The 16,085-nt window shown below is 36.1% G+C and overlaps 2 protein-coding genes across 4 annotated transcripts; both read left to right on the plus strand.

The window, feature by feature from the left end:
• Nucleotides 1–286: 286 nt before the first annotated feature.
• Nucleotides 287–6,123, plus strand: rimoc1 (rab7a interacting mon1-ccz1 complex subunit 1). Its single transcript, XM_077222612.1, has 6 exons — nt 287–556; nt 2,182–2,291; nt 3,751–3,897; nt 4,158–4,289; nt 4,373–4,487; nt 5,239–6,123. Exons 1-6 carry the CDS (start codon nt 466–468, stop codon nt 5,472–5,474), a joined length of 831 nt encoding a protein of 276 aa, XP_077078727.1. The 5' UTR covers nt 287–465; the 3' UTR covers nt 5,475–6,123.
• A 4,376-nt stretch (nt 6,124–10,499) lies between these two features.
• On the plus strand, nt 10,500–15,342 carry fbxo4 (F-box protein 4). 3 transcript variants are annotated; one of them, XM_077222719.1, is made up of 7 exons: nt 10,500–10,826; nt 11,857–12,089; nt 12,222–12,445; nt 12,564–12,639; nt 13,200–13,369; nt 13,519–13,706; nt 13,804–15,342. In XM_077222719.1, the coding sequence occupies exons 1-7, from the start codon at nt 10,686–10,688 to the stop codon at nt 13,885–13,887; spliced, it is 1,116 nt and encodes a 371-aa protein (XP_077078834.1). In that variant the 5' UTR covers nt 10,500–10,685; the 3' UTR covers nt 13,888–15,342. The 3 variants fall into 3 exon arrangements, with proteins under 3 accessions (XP_077078834.1, XP_077078836.1, XP_077078835.1); XM_077222721.1 differs by lacking the exon at nt 10,500–10,826 and adding an exon at nt 11,122–11,264 and having other exon boundaries at nt 11,900–12,089; XM_077222720.1 differs by lacking the exon at nt 10,500–10,826 and adding an exon at nt 11,126–11,264.
• Nucleotides 15,343–16,085: the final 743 nt, after the last annotated feature.

Consider the following 16,085-nt stretch of genomic DNA (forward strand, 5'->3'; position numbering starts at 1 on the left):
AAATAAATGAATTGTAGTATTTTTAATGTAAATGGAATAAAATAATTCGATATACATTACCCTACATCAATAAAATGATAAATAACATAAAAAGTAACAATGAAATAAAATAAATAGACGCTAATGGAGAATCATGAAATAAGCACAACGGCACGTGGTACATAATTACGTCATAACCTAAAATAATTTTATAACCGGTTCTTTTAACTGAACAGATCAAAAGAACCGATTCGTTGAAATGACTCAGACTTCACATCATCACTACTGCCAACATTCATTTCAATTCACTGTAATCAAACACCGAGTATTGTGAGGGTAATTTTGATAAGGAGTGACAAAATAAGCTTCTGGTTGGATTTAAGTGCCAGGGGTGCCATTTATGAATGAAATGAAAGAACAAAACATCCCAGTAATCCTCCGCACGTGAGCTATCGCGCGCTCGTCACGTGACTGTCGCTTGCAGTCATGGCCGACGACTACAGACGAAGCGTCGAGCTGGAGAGGAGGATTTTTGAGTTAGATAACAAGTGTGCCACACTTCGAACCGAGAAACCAGGTAACTGGGAATCGTGGCGTCAAATGCGTAAAACCAGACTCTCGTTATTAAAGAAAGTGAGGTTAGTTGGGCGAATCAGCCCGTTGTTGTCATCGTTAGCTAGTTAGCTTAGCCGCTCTGCGTTAGCATTCCTGCGAACCACAACAAATATTTCCATTCCCTTCTACAACCCTGTTTATACTGGGCATGTTTGACTAACAAGTTTACAAGAACGTCTTAATAGTCATGCTAAACCGTGCGGTAGTTTAAAAGGCAACGCACGTTTATTGTGTGGTGTAATTTTTCAAATGTTTGACTAGCTAACTATTTCGATGCAGTTTGCATGATGTGAATTCGCATGTGGTCGTGCAGTTTGCAGAACACAATGATACATACATTGAATTAAACTTCTATACGTAACTTTTGTTATTTTACAATGTGATATATTATAGGTGTAACGTTAGCCATAACTAACATATCTTTCCAACGACCTTATATTACAAATTGTGAAAGACTAAAAGGAATGTAACGGACAATCAATCTCTTTTTTGCAGTACTTTGCCTACTTCAGTCAGACCAAAGGTCATTTTAATATACAAATAGTCACTCAACAGTCATAATTATAGTCTCAAATGTTCCAGATTGCTGCACTATTACTGTAAAGTCACTGGCATTTTAAAACCTGTCAGTCATACGTAGTTTACACACATACTAATGCGTTCTTGTCTTTGAAGTCACCATGAAATCAAATTTTGTGTATTATATGTATCATTATTTATTATAAATGATTTATCCGTGCACATCATTATTTTTATATAAATTAATGTGCCCTCGTCGTAATCTTTAATCAAAATAACTTCCCCTTCCTCTTGCAACAACTTCTCTTCTCTGATGATGAAGGCGGGATAACCTGTCACTCACATGAGATCACAGCAATAGCAAACCACAACCATCCAATCAACTCCTGATGAAAAATATCAATTCCCACCTGCTTTTTTTTCAGGAAGCCTTTTCACTTTCACTCATACGTCACTATAGGGAAGAAAAGACTATCGCAGCTTCCGTTTCATGCTGACTTTTCTTCCCATTACGTATATCTAAGTGAAAAGGGTTCTCGAACAAGAAAAATATGTAGGGTGGGACTTAATTCATAATATCAAATCATTTATAAATCATTCATCATAATAAATACTGCAATATTCCATGAAAATAAGAAAGTTTTGATTTCGTGGTGACTTTAAATGATTCTATTGAAGTAATATGATTCTCGGCAGGCTAGGTGTTAGAATAAAACACAACAAATTACCCAAGAGTTTTAAAACAAGCTCTTTTCAGTCAGAGTGCAGAGTTGTTTTTACAGAGCTAGTTTTATCTTTGTCATTGTGACATTTAAATTATTCTATTTGTTGTTTTGTACCAAAAGCTGCCCTTCAGGCATCTGATTACAGATTTACGTTCATTAAAATGGCTAATAAGTATAATATTTTCTTTTTATAGACATTTTCATGAAGCCTGATTCCACAGTCATTTAGGACTGAAGCTTTGACAGAATAATATAACCTCAGCTCTTTTTCTTATACCTCCAACTGTAAACTATTTTGTTGTATGCCCTCTATGATATCTTAACGTTTTTTTCCCCTTCCTAGATGATGACTACTTACAGAATGCCTCTTCCATACTAGACAAGTTGAAAACCTATTATAGACATGGAGGAGAGAGCAGCAGCCTCCCTAAACTGCTGCAGGATTATACACAGGTACTTCACATAACACGCATCTCACCCTGCAGAATTTCCATAAGCATAGCCTTATCATATATTAACATGGTCAATGTATGAATAATACAGTTAATAATCTGAACATGTTGTTTAAGTATTTGAATGTCATTTAAATATCATTGAATATCATTTGTCTTTGCTATATTGTAAGGCACATTTAAACTGTAATCTTTATATTGTCAGCCTGCCCCAATCAAAACATGTACAGTTCTTGTCACTTTGCTTTTATTATTACTAACAGCTCTCTTTAGGTGTAGCTAGGTAACAAAGTATTCAATTATTATTTTATTTAACGGTTTATCCTGAAGCAGATTTTTCACAGATTAACCTTCATGTTAATTTATAAAAAAAAAACTTTAACATTAGCATTTTCTTCCCAGATTTGACAAGGTCTTTGCAGGTCCTTAAATCAGTTTGATAAAAAGTCTTAAATAACATTTTAGAGGGTCTTATTACCTAATGTGATTAAAATGTAACTGTAAAAGTTAAATAAATGACAAAAAAATTGCACATTCTGCAGGCTCGCAGTTTAAAAGTAGTTCACAATCATTAAATGACGCCCATTTATCCCAAGTGACTGCACATTACTGTTGAATTATGACAGTGTTTACATTATGATGTTTATATTTTAATATGATGTAGATTATTGTAAGTGCATTATCTCATCTTTGTGAATGAGCAGCTGGAAGTAGTAAAGCATAGAAATTTCAAAATAAGAGTCCCAGTGTTTTGGGGTTGTTTATAAAGTTCCACATTATGCATAACCTTTTTCTTCTGGATATTATTTGTATTTTGGTTATGCAATAAAGTTCATCTGTCATTTCATCCTGTCAAGGAAAGGAAAGACTAGAAGCATTATTTAACATTCATTAAATATAGAGTTTTTCCTAGTATCGGTACAACAATCTGTTTATTGTCTTTCTTTAAACATATGGTCTAAAGTTCCTTGACAGATAAATCTGATATAACATGTAACGCTACGATACATGTATTTGTTTGTCATGTAAAGATCTACATGTAGATATGTTAGTTTGTCTATTTCTACCTGCAATAATGTAATATGTTATGGTCATGTACAATATAGGTGTCTGTCATATGTATACAGATCAATTTGCAGGTCTGTCTGTTTGTATCATGTGTAGTGTGTTATCCTTCAGTCATTCTGAAGAACAGTGTTAAAAAAAACGTATTATATCAGGAACTTAATTAATATGTAATAATTTGTTAGTGCATAAACTTCAATACAAATGTATATATTGAATAAAACAGGTCTTAAGTGTTTAAAATGTGCAGTTACTATGTTTTACCCCAGCCTGTTTAATTGAGTTTTAAAAAAGTATTAATTTTATTTGTGTAGGCCTATTTTAAAAACTCTGCAGATACCCTGATTTTGATGCAGTGGCTCACATTGCCCATTGTTTTACCAACATTTCTACAGGTTGTCTTGGACATTACATTCTATGAGGAAAACAAGCTTGTAGATCAGGAGTTTCCTGAGGACACTTCTCCTTTCAAAATCCAGCAGTTACTACAGGACTTGACAGAGCCAGAGGTGTTAGCAGGGCGACTGGTACCTGCTCAAGAGGTGTTGTATTTCTGTAAAAGATCTTTTTCTTGGAACAATCGGTTTTATTATTTGCTGATGATTTCCTGAGCAAGACATTTTTTTTCGTTTTGACTTTACAAGTGGGTGTTCAGAATAAATATTCTTTACTTTAAACACACACAGCACACGTAATTGATCGCCCACAGGCATCTATTTTCAGAGCTTAATTGGCATAGCCTGAAGAAGCAGAGCAAACTCTTCTCTGAGTAACTGTAGTGTGATGCTCTGATTTGTCTCAGGTGCAGTCTGTGCTTGGACTGGAGCTGCTGGAATGCCTATACTGGAGGCGTGGGGCATTATTATATATGTACTGCCATACACTACACCAGCGCAAGCAGTGGATCAAGAAGAACAAAGCCACATTCCTTAAGGTTCTTTCCCCAACCTCTCACTCCACAGTGCCAGTTTTAGTGGCCATGAACTGAGTAAGTGTTGCAATGCTCTGTCTTCACAGTGTCTTCAAGAAGGTGTGCGTTACCTTATGAGAATGTTGCAAGTGAGGAACTCAGTCAAGCTGAACGATGGTGTGGTTTTTCATGACTCTGCAACCGCCAATTTTCTGGCAGAAGGTACATCTTCGCAAATGTACTTTCTGTTCTAAAACTGAAAGTCGACTGATTGATTTCTGTGGCGTTTTGTTTGGAATTTGGGAACTGAAATCTCCAGACATGCCAGTTGCGTATTCACTGACTTCAAAATCTGTCTCTGCAGAGTTGGATTTTCAAAGCAAGTAAAGATTAACAGCATTTTAATCTCTAGATACTGGGTTATCAGTATCTTCAAATATTTTTTTTAATTACGAAGAGATTTTCTATCAGAAAGAAGCTTGTAAACTTTATTCTTGGTACTTGGATCAATCAAAACTAACTTTAGCTGGAAATAACATTATTCAAGAACCACTATAAAACCAAACCAATCTCTGTTACCTTAAATTATATGTTTATCTCTGTAGAAACCTGCTTTGAAACAATCTATATTGTTAAAAGCGCAATATAAATGAGGATGACATGACTTGGATTAATGCATAGCGACCAATATTTCAGTGGTTTTCACAGTGCAGTGGTTTGTATCCAAGTCCATGCATTTAAATGTGATTAACATTTGCTGTGTAAGAATAAATTACACAGTTCTTAAAGTCATAGTAACAGAAGTTAATGGGCAAGATGTATTGATTTGTTCATTAGTTCATCTTATAGTTTTGTCAGGTGTCATTTTTAGAGAATACAATTTTTATTAATCAAAATTAAAAGAATGTTTTAAGTATGTGTGTGTGTATTTATTTTCTTGACTAATTCCATGTTTTACCCTTTCCCCCAATAGGTATCTTTTCTGATACTCACTTGCTTACAATGATGTACATTGGAGAGATGTGTTTCTGGGCAGTGAAATATGAGGACTGCAGCATGGACACCACAGAGCGCAAAGAGGACAGGCTTCATTTCCGAGATATTGGCACACAAATCCTCCATAAGTACGTGCTGGCATGCGAGGGGCCACTTCAGGGTCAGGGCTGGAACACAGAGAATGCCAAGGAGATCCTTAATATTTTACAGTAAACCTGGAGAGAGCTTTTAGGAGAGGAGGTTCACAAAATGTCATTGTTCTGAAGCTAGCAAAAAAAAAAATTAAACAAACAAAAAAGATTAAAAAAGATAAATACTGAATACAAAAAAGGCACATATCTTCCGGTCCAGATTTGCTTTCTGGATGTGTGTTTTCGCTGAGAATGTGGAATAATACTTCTAATGTAAAATATAAACAAATAACTATTTGTTTAAGGAAACAATTATTCCAGCTGAAAAAACATCACACAACTTTTTATTTATTTTAATTTTTATTTATTTATTTTTGGTTCATTACATTTATATATGTCATTTATATATGTTAAAAGAAATGGTACAATGGAGGGGGAGATGCAGATATATGTTGCATATTTAAGTATTCGTGACCATTTTTAAGTATGGACCTTTTCTTTTTAATAACATCTTTGTATATGACACCTCTTCTGCTCACTTATTCAAAGTTACATCTTTACTGCTTTCGTTGACCAGATGTAATGTTCAGAGATGGGAATTTGGATATTTTGATAGTATACTTTTAAAAAGCTAAACTTTTTGGTCATTATTCTTTTTAAAAGGAAGTTCATTTTTGTTTTTGTTTTTTATGTCTTCATTGAAATAAATTTTGGGTTAAGAAATGTTGAAATGTGAATGTGCGAGTGATATTTTGGTTTCACATGCATTGGATGTTGTTACACCAGAAAAGTTATTTGAAGTGTTAATAGATAAAGGTTGCTGATTGCCTTCATGTCCCCAATGATTATCAATTTTATAACCCTTATTGCTAATCTTGTAATGTTAAAATAGTAACAACTAACATTCTTAAAACTTCAAAAAGCATTATGGTTTAGTCCAGCTTGAGAGTTCTGAGAAGTGCAAACACTTTTGGTGCTGGTGTAATATAAGACAATATTTATTTTAAAAACCAAGACATGTGCTTAATGCGTTTTCAAGCTTACATTGCTATCAGTTTTGGGGTAATTAGCAACCCTACATAATGTTAGTGCCTTTTACTGATTAATATGATTTTGTTGAATGTGTACAGTTGTTTCAAGTAAACACACAAAAGATGACTAATGGGTGGCTGTGATTAACATTAATACTGTGGGGATTTTTTTCTCCATAAGCATTTTCCGAAAACATCAGAAGTTGATCTGTAAAGGTATCTAAGTCAGATCAACTCAAACTTTATTTCTAAAGCATTTTCAACACCACAATGTGAAACCTAAGTGTGGTACAGAAAGAATAAATAAAAGAATAAAAACAAACATAGAACCAATAAAACATATTATACCACACAACAACTTGCAAAAAAGTTGATAGCGCACTCTAAAATATGTACACTAAAGTGTTGGAAGATGTTTTACAGACAGAGGAAGGTCCTTCCAAAGCCTTGGAGTTTCAACAGAAAAGGCCGGATCACCCTTACATTTTAAGCGAGATTGAGGAACCATACAATGCAATTGTTCATTTGAACGCAAAAACACATTAAATGCAGACTGATTAAATCAGAACATACTCTGGGGCCAGTTGTTCAAAACATTTAATCTGGATCAAAATTATCCGGATTTGGAAATCCTATTTTTTCCTATCCAGGATCAGGTAATCCGTCTTACTTTTATGCCGGTTTTTCAAAGCAACATTGGACTGGATCACCCTGATCCAGATACACAGTTTTCAAGATTACCAAATCCGGATTACCAGTGCTCTAAATGGGACAACATATCACAATGTGGGCTACCAGCTATGTAAAGAACAGGTAGAAGAGCCAACATGGGGTCACTGTAAGTGTTTCTTATTTTGAGACAAAACACAAAAATAACATAAACATCCACTTCTAATCATAATTTATTTTATGACCCACATCTGAACCACAACAAAATAAACAAACATACATTAACAAATACATTGTGGACATTTTGAAAACGTCTTAAAAAAAATGAAATGGCTAAATATCCAATAGTTAACGAAATAAAGAATGTTCAGGGTTCTTCTTCATCTGAAGAGGAGAGACCAGCAATTCCAAGCCCCGCTTTTAGGAGGTGGATCTGAAGTTTCGCTTTGGTTTGCTGTAGTTTGGTCAGCTTGATTTGTTCCTCTGCCAGGAGTATCTGTGCTTCTGCTCTTTCAGTTTCTCGTTTAAGAAGTGATCCATAGAAATCATCATTTTTATTCGGCAAAGGACGCTTCAAGCCTCTTTTCTGAGCTCCTGTGACTGCTGGCTCTACCAGTGAGGATCCAGGTTGTTCTTCAATAATAGGGCTGAGATCCAGAATGAATGTTTCCTCTGCATTAGGAGGAACTGGCTCACTTTCCTCTACAATTGTAGGCTCACCATCCCCTACAACACCTGGAATCCCATGCAGAGTTTTAGAGTTCTCACCTCCAATAATGTCCAGAATCACATCTGTGTATTCACCTTTCTTAAAGGATTTGTTGCCTGTTTGGGTGTTTTTTTGCTTCAGCAAGGTCCTTCGTTGCTCTGGCCCTCAGATTCTTCCATCTAAATTTCACTTGCTCCAAGGTCCTCTTCTGGCCAGACCCCATTGCATTTACATTCTGGGTGATTTTAACCCAGATGTCTTTCTTCCTTTTGTTAGTCACCATTCCACCTGCAACAGAGCTTCCTACTATTGAGGCATAATGGCACTTAACACCCTCCAGCAGTGCATGGGTTTCTGCAACAGTGAAATTAGGTCCTTTTGAGTCCATGGTTTCACGGCTTCTGTTGTAGTGAACATAGTATTTATAGGCCTTGGGCATGATTGATTTAATTGAACACAAGCCACAGCACGTCAGCCAATTGGTGTGTGGGTATTTGACAGCCATCTTATATTCAGCCTTTCTCAGAGGACTTAGAGAGAGGCACTGACATGGCAGGTATTGTCCATCGCTACCACCGTGTTGGTGGAAGAGGATACCGTCAAAGGGTGTATGTTGAGCGTGCACAACCACTGGAGCAATACACCACTGAAGAACTGTATGCTCGCTTTCGCTTTGGGAATGCTGATATTAAGTACATTGCAGACCTTGTCAGGCCAAAACTTCAACGGAGAACCCGAAGGAGTCACAGTCTGTCTGTGGAAGAACAGGTCCTCATTGGTCTGCGCTTCTATGCATCTGGGACTTTCTACCAAGTTGTTGGTGATAATATGGGAGTGGACAAATCAACTGTGAGTGATGTAGTGAAAGCTGTGTCAATTGCATTGGCCAGCCTGGTCAATCAGTTTGTTTCACTTCCAAAGGATGTCCAGATTGCCCTGACCAAGCACAAGTTTTTTCTTTTGGGGAACATGCCCAATACTATTGGGGTTATTGACTGCACTCATGTGCATATCCAAGCACCTCATGAGAGGTATTGGGAGTACATCAACCGAGAGGGGAGGCGCAGCATCAACATCCAACTTGTGGGCGATGCTGACCTCATCATCACAAACTGTGTCGTGAAGTGGCCTGGGTCTGTTCATGATGCATGCATCCTGAGAGAGAGTGCTTTATACAGAGAGCTCCAAACCAACCGACCGGATGGCATAATATTAGGAGACAGTGCCTATCCACTCCTACCATGGCTGATGACTCCTTTTCTTGCAGCAACCACACCTGCGCAGGCACGCTTCAACACTGCTCATTGCAAAACAAGATGTGCAATTGAGCGTTTAAATGGAGTTCTGAAGAGACGCTTTGCATGCCTTAACTACTTGCGAGTGGAACCACAGGGAGCATGCAACATAATACTTGCGTGTATCGTTCTGCACAACATCGCTACCAGGCGCAATGTCCCTCTCTGTGATGATGTTTATGATGCACCTGAGCCTGTTGAAGAACCAGACCAACCTCTGGTGGTCTGTCAGAATCAGGGACTGACTGGACGTATAGTAAGGGATGCAATTGTTAGACATTATTTTTGACAGGCTCATCTCTGATGTTTGTTTCTTTGAAATTAATATACGGTGATGAATGACCGAAAAATGAATATATTATTTTTGTTTGTTATTGAAATCTGTTTGGGGGATTATTTCATGGGGACAAGATATTTTTTTTATTTTATATTTACTTTACTATACTGAATAGCTTAATTGTTAGCCTATGTCTACTTTATCACTGTTACAACGGTTACACAAGTCAAGTGCAAAATATAAATAAAAGTATATACACTAAATGATACAAATCTATTATTTGACCAATTTTAAAGTTTTACTACATTTTCTTCCTGAAATCCACCTTGAAATCCTACCCCCTGTTGGGATCAGGATAATCCTGTTTTTTTGGATCAAAGTTATCCAAATCCCACTGACAAGTTTTGAACAACACAAACTGATGGTTTGATCCAGATTAAAACTAGGATTGGATTCCCTGATCTAATCTGATTTCAGATTCCTTCTTTCCCTTTTGAACAACCCATTTTCAAGATTTGATCCAATCCGATAACCAAAATCCGATCAGCTTACCTTTGAACAACTGGCCCCTGGTTCTAAACCATACAATGCTTTGAAAGCATTAAGCAGCACTTTGAGATGAATTATGCAGCGTACAGGAAGCCAATGTAGTTTGATATGCACAAGAGAAATGTCCTCTTGTGATCTAACTAAATCTGCAACTTTGTGACTAATTGCAATCTTTTGGTAACTGGGGCACATACGGACAATATTTAAGTAGCTTGGAGTGACACTTAAAAGTAAAATGAAGGGATATGTAAATAATTTAATAATTCAATCATTAAAATGGAAATTAATTAATTTTAAATGGACGTCAATGGACATTTGAATCTTTTACAATGTGTTCAAATTAATAATTTTCGAATTGAAAAATAAATGTACATTTAAAGTGTAAATAAATAAATTTGTAAATAAAATAATAAATTTGTTAATTTAAATTTGTTAATTTGTTCCATTTTATGTTTGAATTAAGTTCGTAACTTATTTATTTATTTTATATTTAAGTGTAACTCTTAGTACTCGGTTTTTTATATTGTAGTGTCCTGTTTTCAAAACTACCATTCCCACAATGCACTATGTACGTGACGTTGCATACACGCCTATGAAAACATGAGAGACGTGTAACTTTGACAGTTCCGGGAAAATCCAAAGGAATACTTCAGATTGCACTGCAGAAATAAAAATATCATGTACTGAAATAAAGCCAATTACTCTATTAAAAGGGTTACATATAGAAATCCGTCTTTAAAATTGTTTACAATTAAGTGTCAGTATGCTGAGCCGATCTATAGTCGTACAAAGTCTTAGGAGTATTAGAGATAGGTTTTTTGATACAAGACGACAAAAAAATGAGCAAAGTGATGTTCAGGGGACAATTGATGACATCACGGGCCCCTCTCTGGATAATCTGTCGGTAAGGCACGATTCTTTGAATTTCATAAGTATTTATTTACCTGACGCTTTATTAAAAGTAGGCCTACATACTACTGCTATCTATGTTCGAAATGTAATACTAGCTTACTATATACGCACTGATTACTGACAGTAGCCTATACACTGCATGTCAATGTACATTACCACATCACCTCATTACTGTGCTTATTTAATTCAACAAATGGGGTCCTGTTGTCAATTTATTTAGAAGTTTACCTCAATATTAAAAAAAAACATAATCTGGTCAATCTGATCCAATAATCCGACGAAAAAAGAGATCACAGTTGATATTACTTCTAGTTCATTTATCACACTTGAGATGGATGGTCAAGTCAAGTGCATTTTCTGAATCATGTCTATGCATGTAGAGAATTTGCATAGGCTACTGTGCACAACATGCAAATATACTGCAGTAAAAGTAAAGCAGGATGGTAGTATGTATACGGTATGTAGACTAGACTAAACTGCAGACCGGAACATGTCTCTAAATAATCAGCGTTATTATTAGTGTTATTTAAACTACCGTTCAAAAGATTGGGAGAATTTAATACTTCCGCAAGATTAAATCGATAAAAAGTGATAGTAAAGACATTTGTAATGTTACAAAAGATTTGAATTTCAAATTTATGCTGACCTTTATACTCATCAAAAAAAAAACTTTTTAAAAAAGTTTATTAGTTTCCACAACATTTTTAAAATTTGATAATAATAATAAATGTTCGTGAGCACCAAATCAGCATATTAGAATGATTTCTGAAGGGTCATGAGACACTGAGTATTGATGCTAAAAGAATTCTCTTTTACAATTACCAGCAAAAATTACATTTTAAAATGTATTCAAATAGAAAACAGTTATTTTAAATTGTAATAATATTTCACAATATAACTATTTTTACTGTATTATTGATCAAATAAATGCAGCCTTCTTTCAAAAACATTAAAAAAAAAATCTTACCAACTCAAAACTTCTGACCGGTCTAATTCTTTAAACAATATTCCAAAACATACAGGTTGACATGCAGTTTCTCATTATGACCTTCCTGTCTCCGCAAGACCTCTGCAGACTGGGAGGCACCAGTACCTACTGGCGGTCAATGGTTCGAGACCCTGTCGTGTGGAAGTACTTCCTGTTGCGTGATATGAAGCTCTGGCAGTCAGTCGACCATTTATCAGTGCCTCATGCCAGGCTCACTGGCTCAGCAGTGCTGGATGACTCTCAGATGCAGTTTGATTATATGGCAGAGTAAGTGCTTAAAGTTGAGGCAGATGGCCCTATGCTCTGGGAGCATAGATCTTGTATCTATAAAAATTGTTAGCCTGTATTCAAAAACCTGTAATGTTTACTAATATATTCTCTTTGGCACGGCACCCACAGGTATCTACGCATCTGCCCGGCCTGTCGAAACCAGTGGAGACACCAACCCAGGGCAACGTTTGAGTCTGTGACTTCCTTCTTCCAGTCCCTTGTACCGGTTGCAGAGCCACAGTTCGCCATGTTCGGCCCGGGGCTTGAGCAGTTAGAGATTTCCCTCATGACCACGATCATGAATTCTCCTGGTGTACTGCCTATAGCAGGAATACCTCAACGTCAGATTGATGGTGCCCTGCAATTACTTATAGTTTATTCAAGTTGGTTATTGAACTGAATAAATGGATGTTCTGTGCTGTGGTAGCTTTTTCTGCTCTTCCGATTGATGGGATTTCTTCTTTTTTTCAGGCATTGGATCAGGAATCAGTTTTCTGGACAAAGATCAGCACAGATTCAATATTGTGACTTTGTATTCGACTAACAGGTAAAGAAGAGGTTAGTTTATTCTCATTCAGAAGTGTTAAAAAAAATCTGTAAAAAAATGTTGGGGTCAGGAAGACTTCTTTAAAATTTTTAATTTTAAAAGAAATCTCTTATACCCACCAAGGCTGCATTTATTTGATCAAAAATACAATAAAAATAGTCACATGATCCTTCAGAAATCATTCTAATATGCTGATTTGGCTTCTTAAGAAACATTTGTTATTATTATCAATGTTGAAAACAGTTGTGTCGCTAAATATTTTTGTACAAATATTTTTTCAGGACTCTTTAATGAATAGGAAGTCCTAAAGAACAGCATTTATTTGAGATACAAATCTTAACATTATAAATGTTATACTGTCATATTTGCTCTATTTATAGCATCCTTGCTGAATAAAAGTTTTTCTTTCAAAAAAAAACTTTAAATGGTAGTTTATGTTGCTCATGTTTTAATTTGCAGCCGTGTATGAAATTTTATATATTTTTTTCATTCAGAGCTGATGTGTAAATGTGTCACATAATCCAGTTTGTATGAATGAGAGTCTGTGTCTGGTGATTTAGGACGGAGCGAGAGAGAGCTCGCCTGGAGAACCTCAGTCTGCGCAGTAAACTCTTTGTCTATCAGGATGACAGCGAGTCCAACATGACATTAAGCCTTATCCCCATGTTTAATCAAGTTTGCCAAGCTATGAATGGATTCATCTTTGTGGCGAATGCTGAGACAGAAAGAGGTAGGATTGTTATGTTTGAGCACACTTTTAATGTAAAAGTTTATGCTTCAATGCATTCAATTAGTTATGTTCACAAATATACATTTTGCCTGAAGTATATGTAGTGACTTCGCAGTTTATACTGTATATCTCTTGTTCATATATTGGAGGAGCGGACAGAGGGTGGGAGGAGGAAAGTGCCCAGATCAGGGTTATGTTAGACCCTGTGATGGGTGCTGTGTCCCGTCCTATCCTGGTGTTCTCCTGTGTGTCTAGAGAGACGGCAGACAGACGCAGGATTCCTTGTGTGACCGTTGCCCATCAGCTTCAGCTCAGCTCACTGCCCAACCCCTGGATGGTAAGACATCAAACAGCATCTAGAAAAGAATTTCTGACATGCATAAGAAATGAATGTTGCGTTCTATAAGGCTTCAATATGTTTTGTGATGCTATAGGTTCAGGACACGACTGCAGAAACACTGACAGGACTGCTGGATGGCATTGATTGGCTGCTGAGGCAGTCTGGAGTCAAGCTGTAACTACCAAGATTTGACATGATACTGCCGAGGCCTTTCAAACATCTTCTGATCCAAAAGATACAACATACAAGTCACACTATTATTGGTGATTGTACTTTTGGTGGTGGCCACAGACATACCGTGGAAGTTATCTACATAATTCATTGAACTGATCTGATATTCATTGCACTTTTCGACAATTGACCTTTTATTGTTTTGTCATAATGTTGTCTTTTAATTGACTTCTTTTTAAAGTGAAATAAAAAATTGTATATTTGTTTTTTTGTAAACAGGTGAATTATATGTATGGAGCTTGGGATTATGATTAAGCAATATTACACAAGCAAGCGTGCAATTGTACGGAATATATCTACACGTCTGTGATGGGACTGATGTGGCAGCTGATATTCTGAATCAGAACAACAGAAAGGTTATGATTGTGATATAGATTTTATGAAACATACAGTTCAATAAAGAAGTTAAAAAGCAACTTAGATGTTGTACAGAATTTTGCCTGGTACTCAGGCCAAAGCAGAACCAACCGAATCATGAATCTGGGTTTTTAAAAGAATCAGTTATGTGAGTGTTTCATTGACTCACTTGTCCCAGTCCCAGTGCTGTATGACTAAATATTCCGATATTTGCTTTCAGAACGCCTCTCGGCCAATCAAAATTGAGTTCTTGAACTAACTGTTGTATAAATATGGTTGTACAACATAACAGTTTCCTCTCCTTATGAAGCTATCTTAGGTAATTAGTGCATTGTGAAATATGTAACACTGAAATAATGATGTACTTCAGTTCTCATATGTTGTTTCTACTTATTTTGTATGATTGATTTTTCTCATGAATGGTGTTTTCCTTCTTTTGTCCACAAAGAGGCAGCAGTCCCAGCTTTATCAAAAGATTTGTTGACAACAGTAAGAACATTGACCTGGTATAACCTCATCATCCTGCTGGCCAGTTTTATTCAGGGTGGAGGTCATCCATTTGGCAGTGTTCCAGAGATATTTAGGTATTGTTTTGTCTCTGTCTTCTCTTTGTCACCGACTCCCAGCCCTGCTCTCTTCCTCTGTTAAAGTGAAAGCCAGCCTATGCTTTCGGCATTTTGCAGAGGTAATAATATGATAAACTGAGTAATTAAGAGACTAAGCCTAAAGTTCAGCCTTACTAAAGGCCACACTGCCACTAAGCATGCTTATACTGTCAAACTGAGTCACTTGGAAGTAGACAAAAATGGGACTCAGTAGAAGGATAAAGGTTGCCTTGAAGGTCCTTGACGAAAAGAGGCAGCAGTCGTTGACTTTATATTTCCAACATATTTTAAAGGTTGAGTGCTTGATAGATTAGACAGGTAGGTTTTAAATGACAAGTGACTCATTTCTAAGTGCATGTAAAGATTTTTTTTCTCTAATCCATTCTGAAAGGAAGAAAAAATATTAAAATTTATTTAGCCCTTTTTTATGAGGAAGAACAGAATTGTTTCCCTTGTAATCTCTTCTCTTACTCATAAAATGATTATGTGTAGCAATAATCATTGTCTTGATAAAAAGTCAGTTTAAAGATGAAATCGTAATTGCTGCAATTTGGATGCATTAAGTCTAACCTGAAAGGTAGAGATGGCTGTCTGCTCTGTAATGAAATTTGACATAATGGAGAAAGTGTTGACCTTTCCACGTTAAAATGTTCCATTTCATCTCTCCAGAAGCTCTTGCAAACAGTTTTCCTCCACGCATCCCTCTCCAACTCATTCATGCCATGATTTCATGTATAGCAAGACAGATTGTGCATTCATCACAGCCATAAAAGACAGGCCTGAAATATGTTTTTGGAAGAAATTGTCTGCTAATTTTCATGGATTATTTTGAAATTGCATTCATCACAATTGCTGCCTATTGTAATTCTAACTCAAAGATATATTTCCAAATCTTGTTTTTTTTCTTTGTAAGATTTAACAAACATTAGATAGATAGATAGATAGATAGATAGATAGATAGATAGATAGATAGATAGATTTAACAAACATCATATATTTACTTTATTACTCAAATTAACCAACGTTTTTGCTGCTGAATTTCGATGATCCAATTCAACCATACCCCAAAAAAGAAGAAAAACTACTCGGTTACTCACGTAACCTCAGTTCCCTGAGTTAGGGAACGAGTATTGCGTAGCTATACGCAGTGGGGGGGAAACTCCTTTTCCTCGATTTACTGAAG

The sequence above is a fragment of the Siphateles boraxobius genome, unplaced genomic scaffold (genome assembly GCF_051911475.1).
Source record: "Siphateles boraxobius isolate OS27281-9 unplaced genomic scaffold, OSU_SipBor_1 9, whole genome shotgun sequence".
Classification (NCBI taxonomy): Eukaryota; Metazoa; Chordata; class Actinopteri; order Cypriniformes; family Leuciscidae; genus Siphateles; species Siphateles boraxobius.

What these genes read in the sequence shown, in the direction of transcription:
- rimoc1 (XM_077222612.1), top strand. Translation starts at nt 466, where the DNA reads ATGGCCGACGACTACAGACGAAGCGTCGAGCTGGAGAGGAGGATTTTT. An exon ending in GACTGGTACCTGCTCAAGAG is followed by an intron (nt 3,898 to 4,157) that starts GTGTTGTATTTC and finishes GATTTGTCTCAG; the next exon opens with GTGCAGTCTGTGCTTGGACT. An exon ending in ACAAAGCCACATTCCTTAAG is followed by an intron (nt 4,290 to 4,372) that starts GTTCTTTCCCCA and finishes CTGTCTTCACAG; the next exon opens with TGTCTTCAAGAAGGTGTGCG.
- fbxo4 (XM_077222719.1), top strand. Translation starts at nt 10,686, where the DNA reads ATGCTGAGCCGATCTATAGTCGTACAAAGTCTTAGGAGTATTAGAGAT. An exon ending in CCTCTCTGGATAATCTGTCG is followed by an intron (nt 10,827 to 11,856) that starts GTAAGGCACGAT and finishes CAAAACATACAG; the next exon opens with GTTGACATGCAGTTTCTCAT. An exon ending in CACTGCCCAACCCCTGGATG is followed by an intron (nt 13,707 to 13,803) that starts GTAAGACATCAA and finishes GTGATGCTATAG; the next exon opens with GTTCAGGACACGACTGCAGA.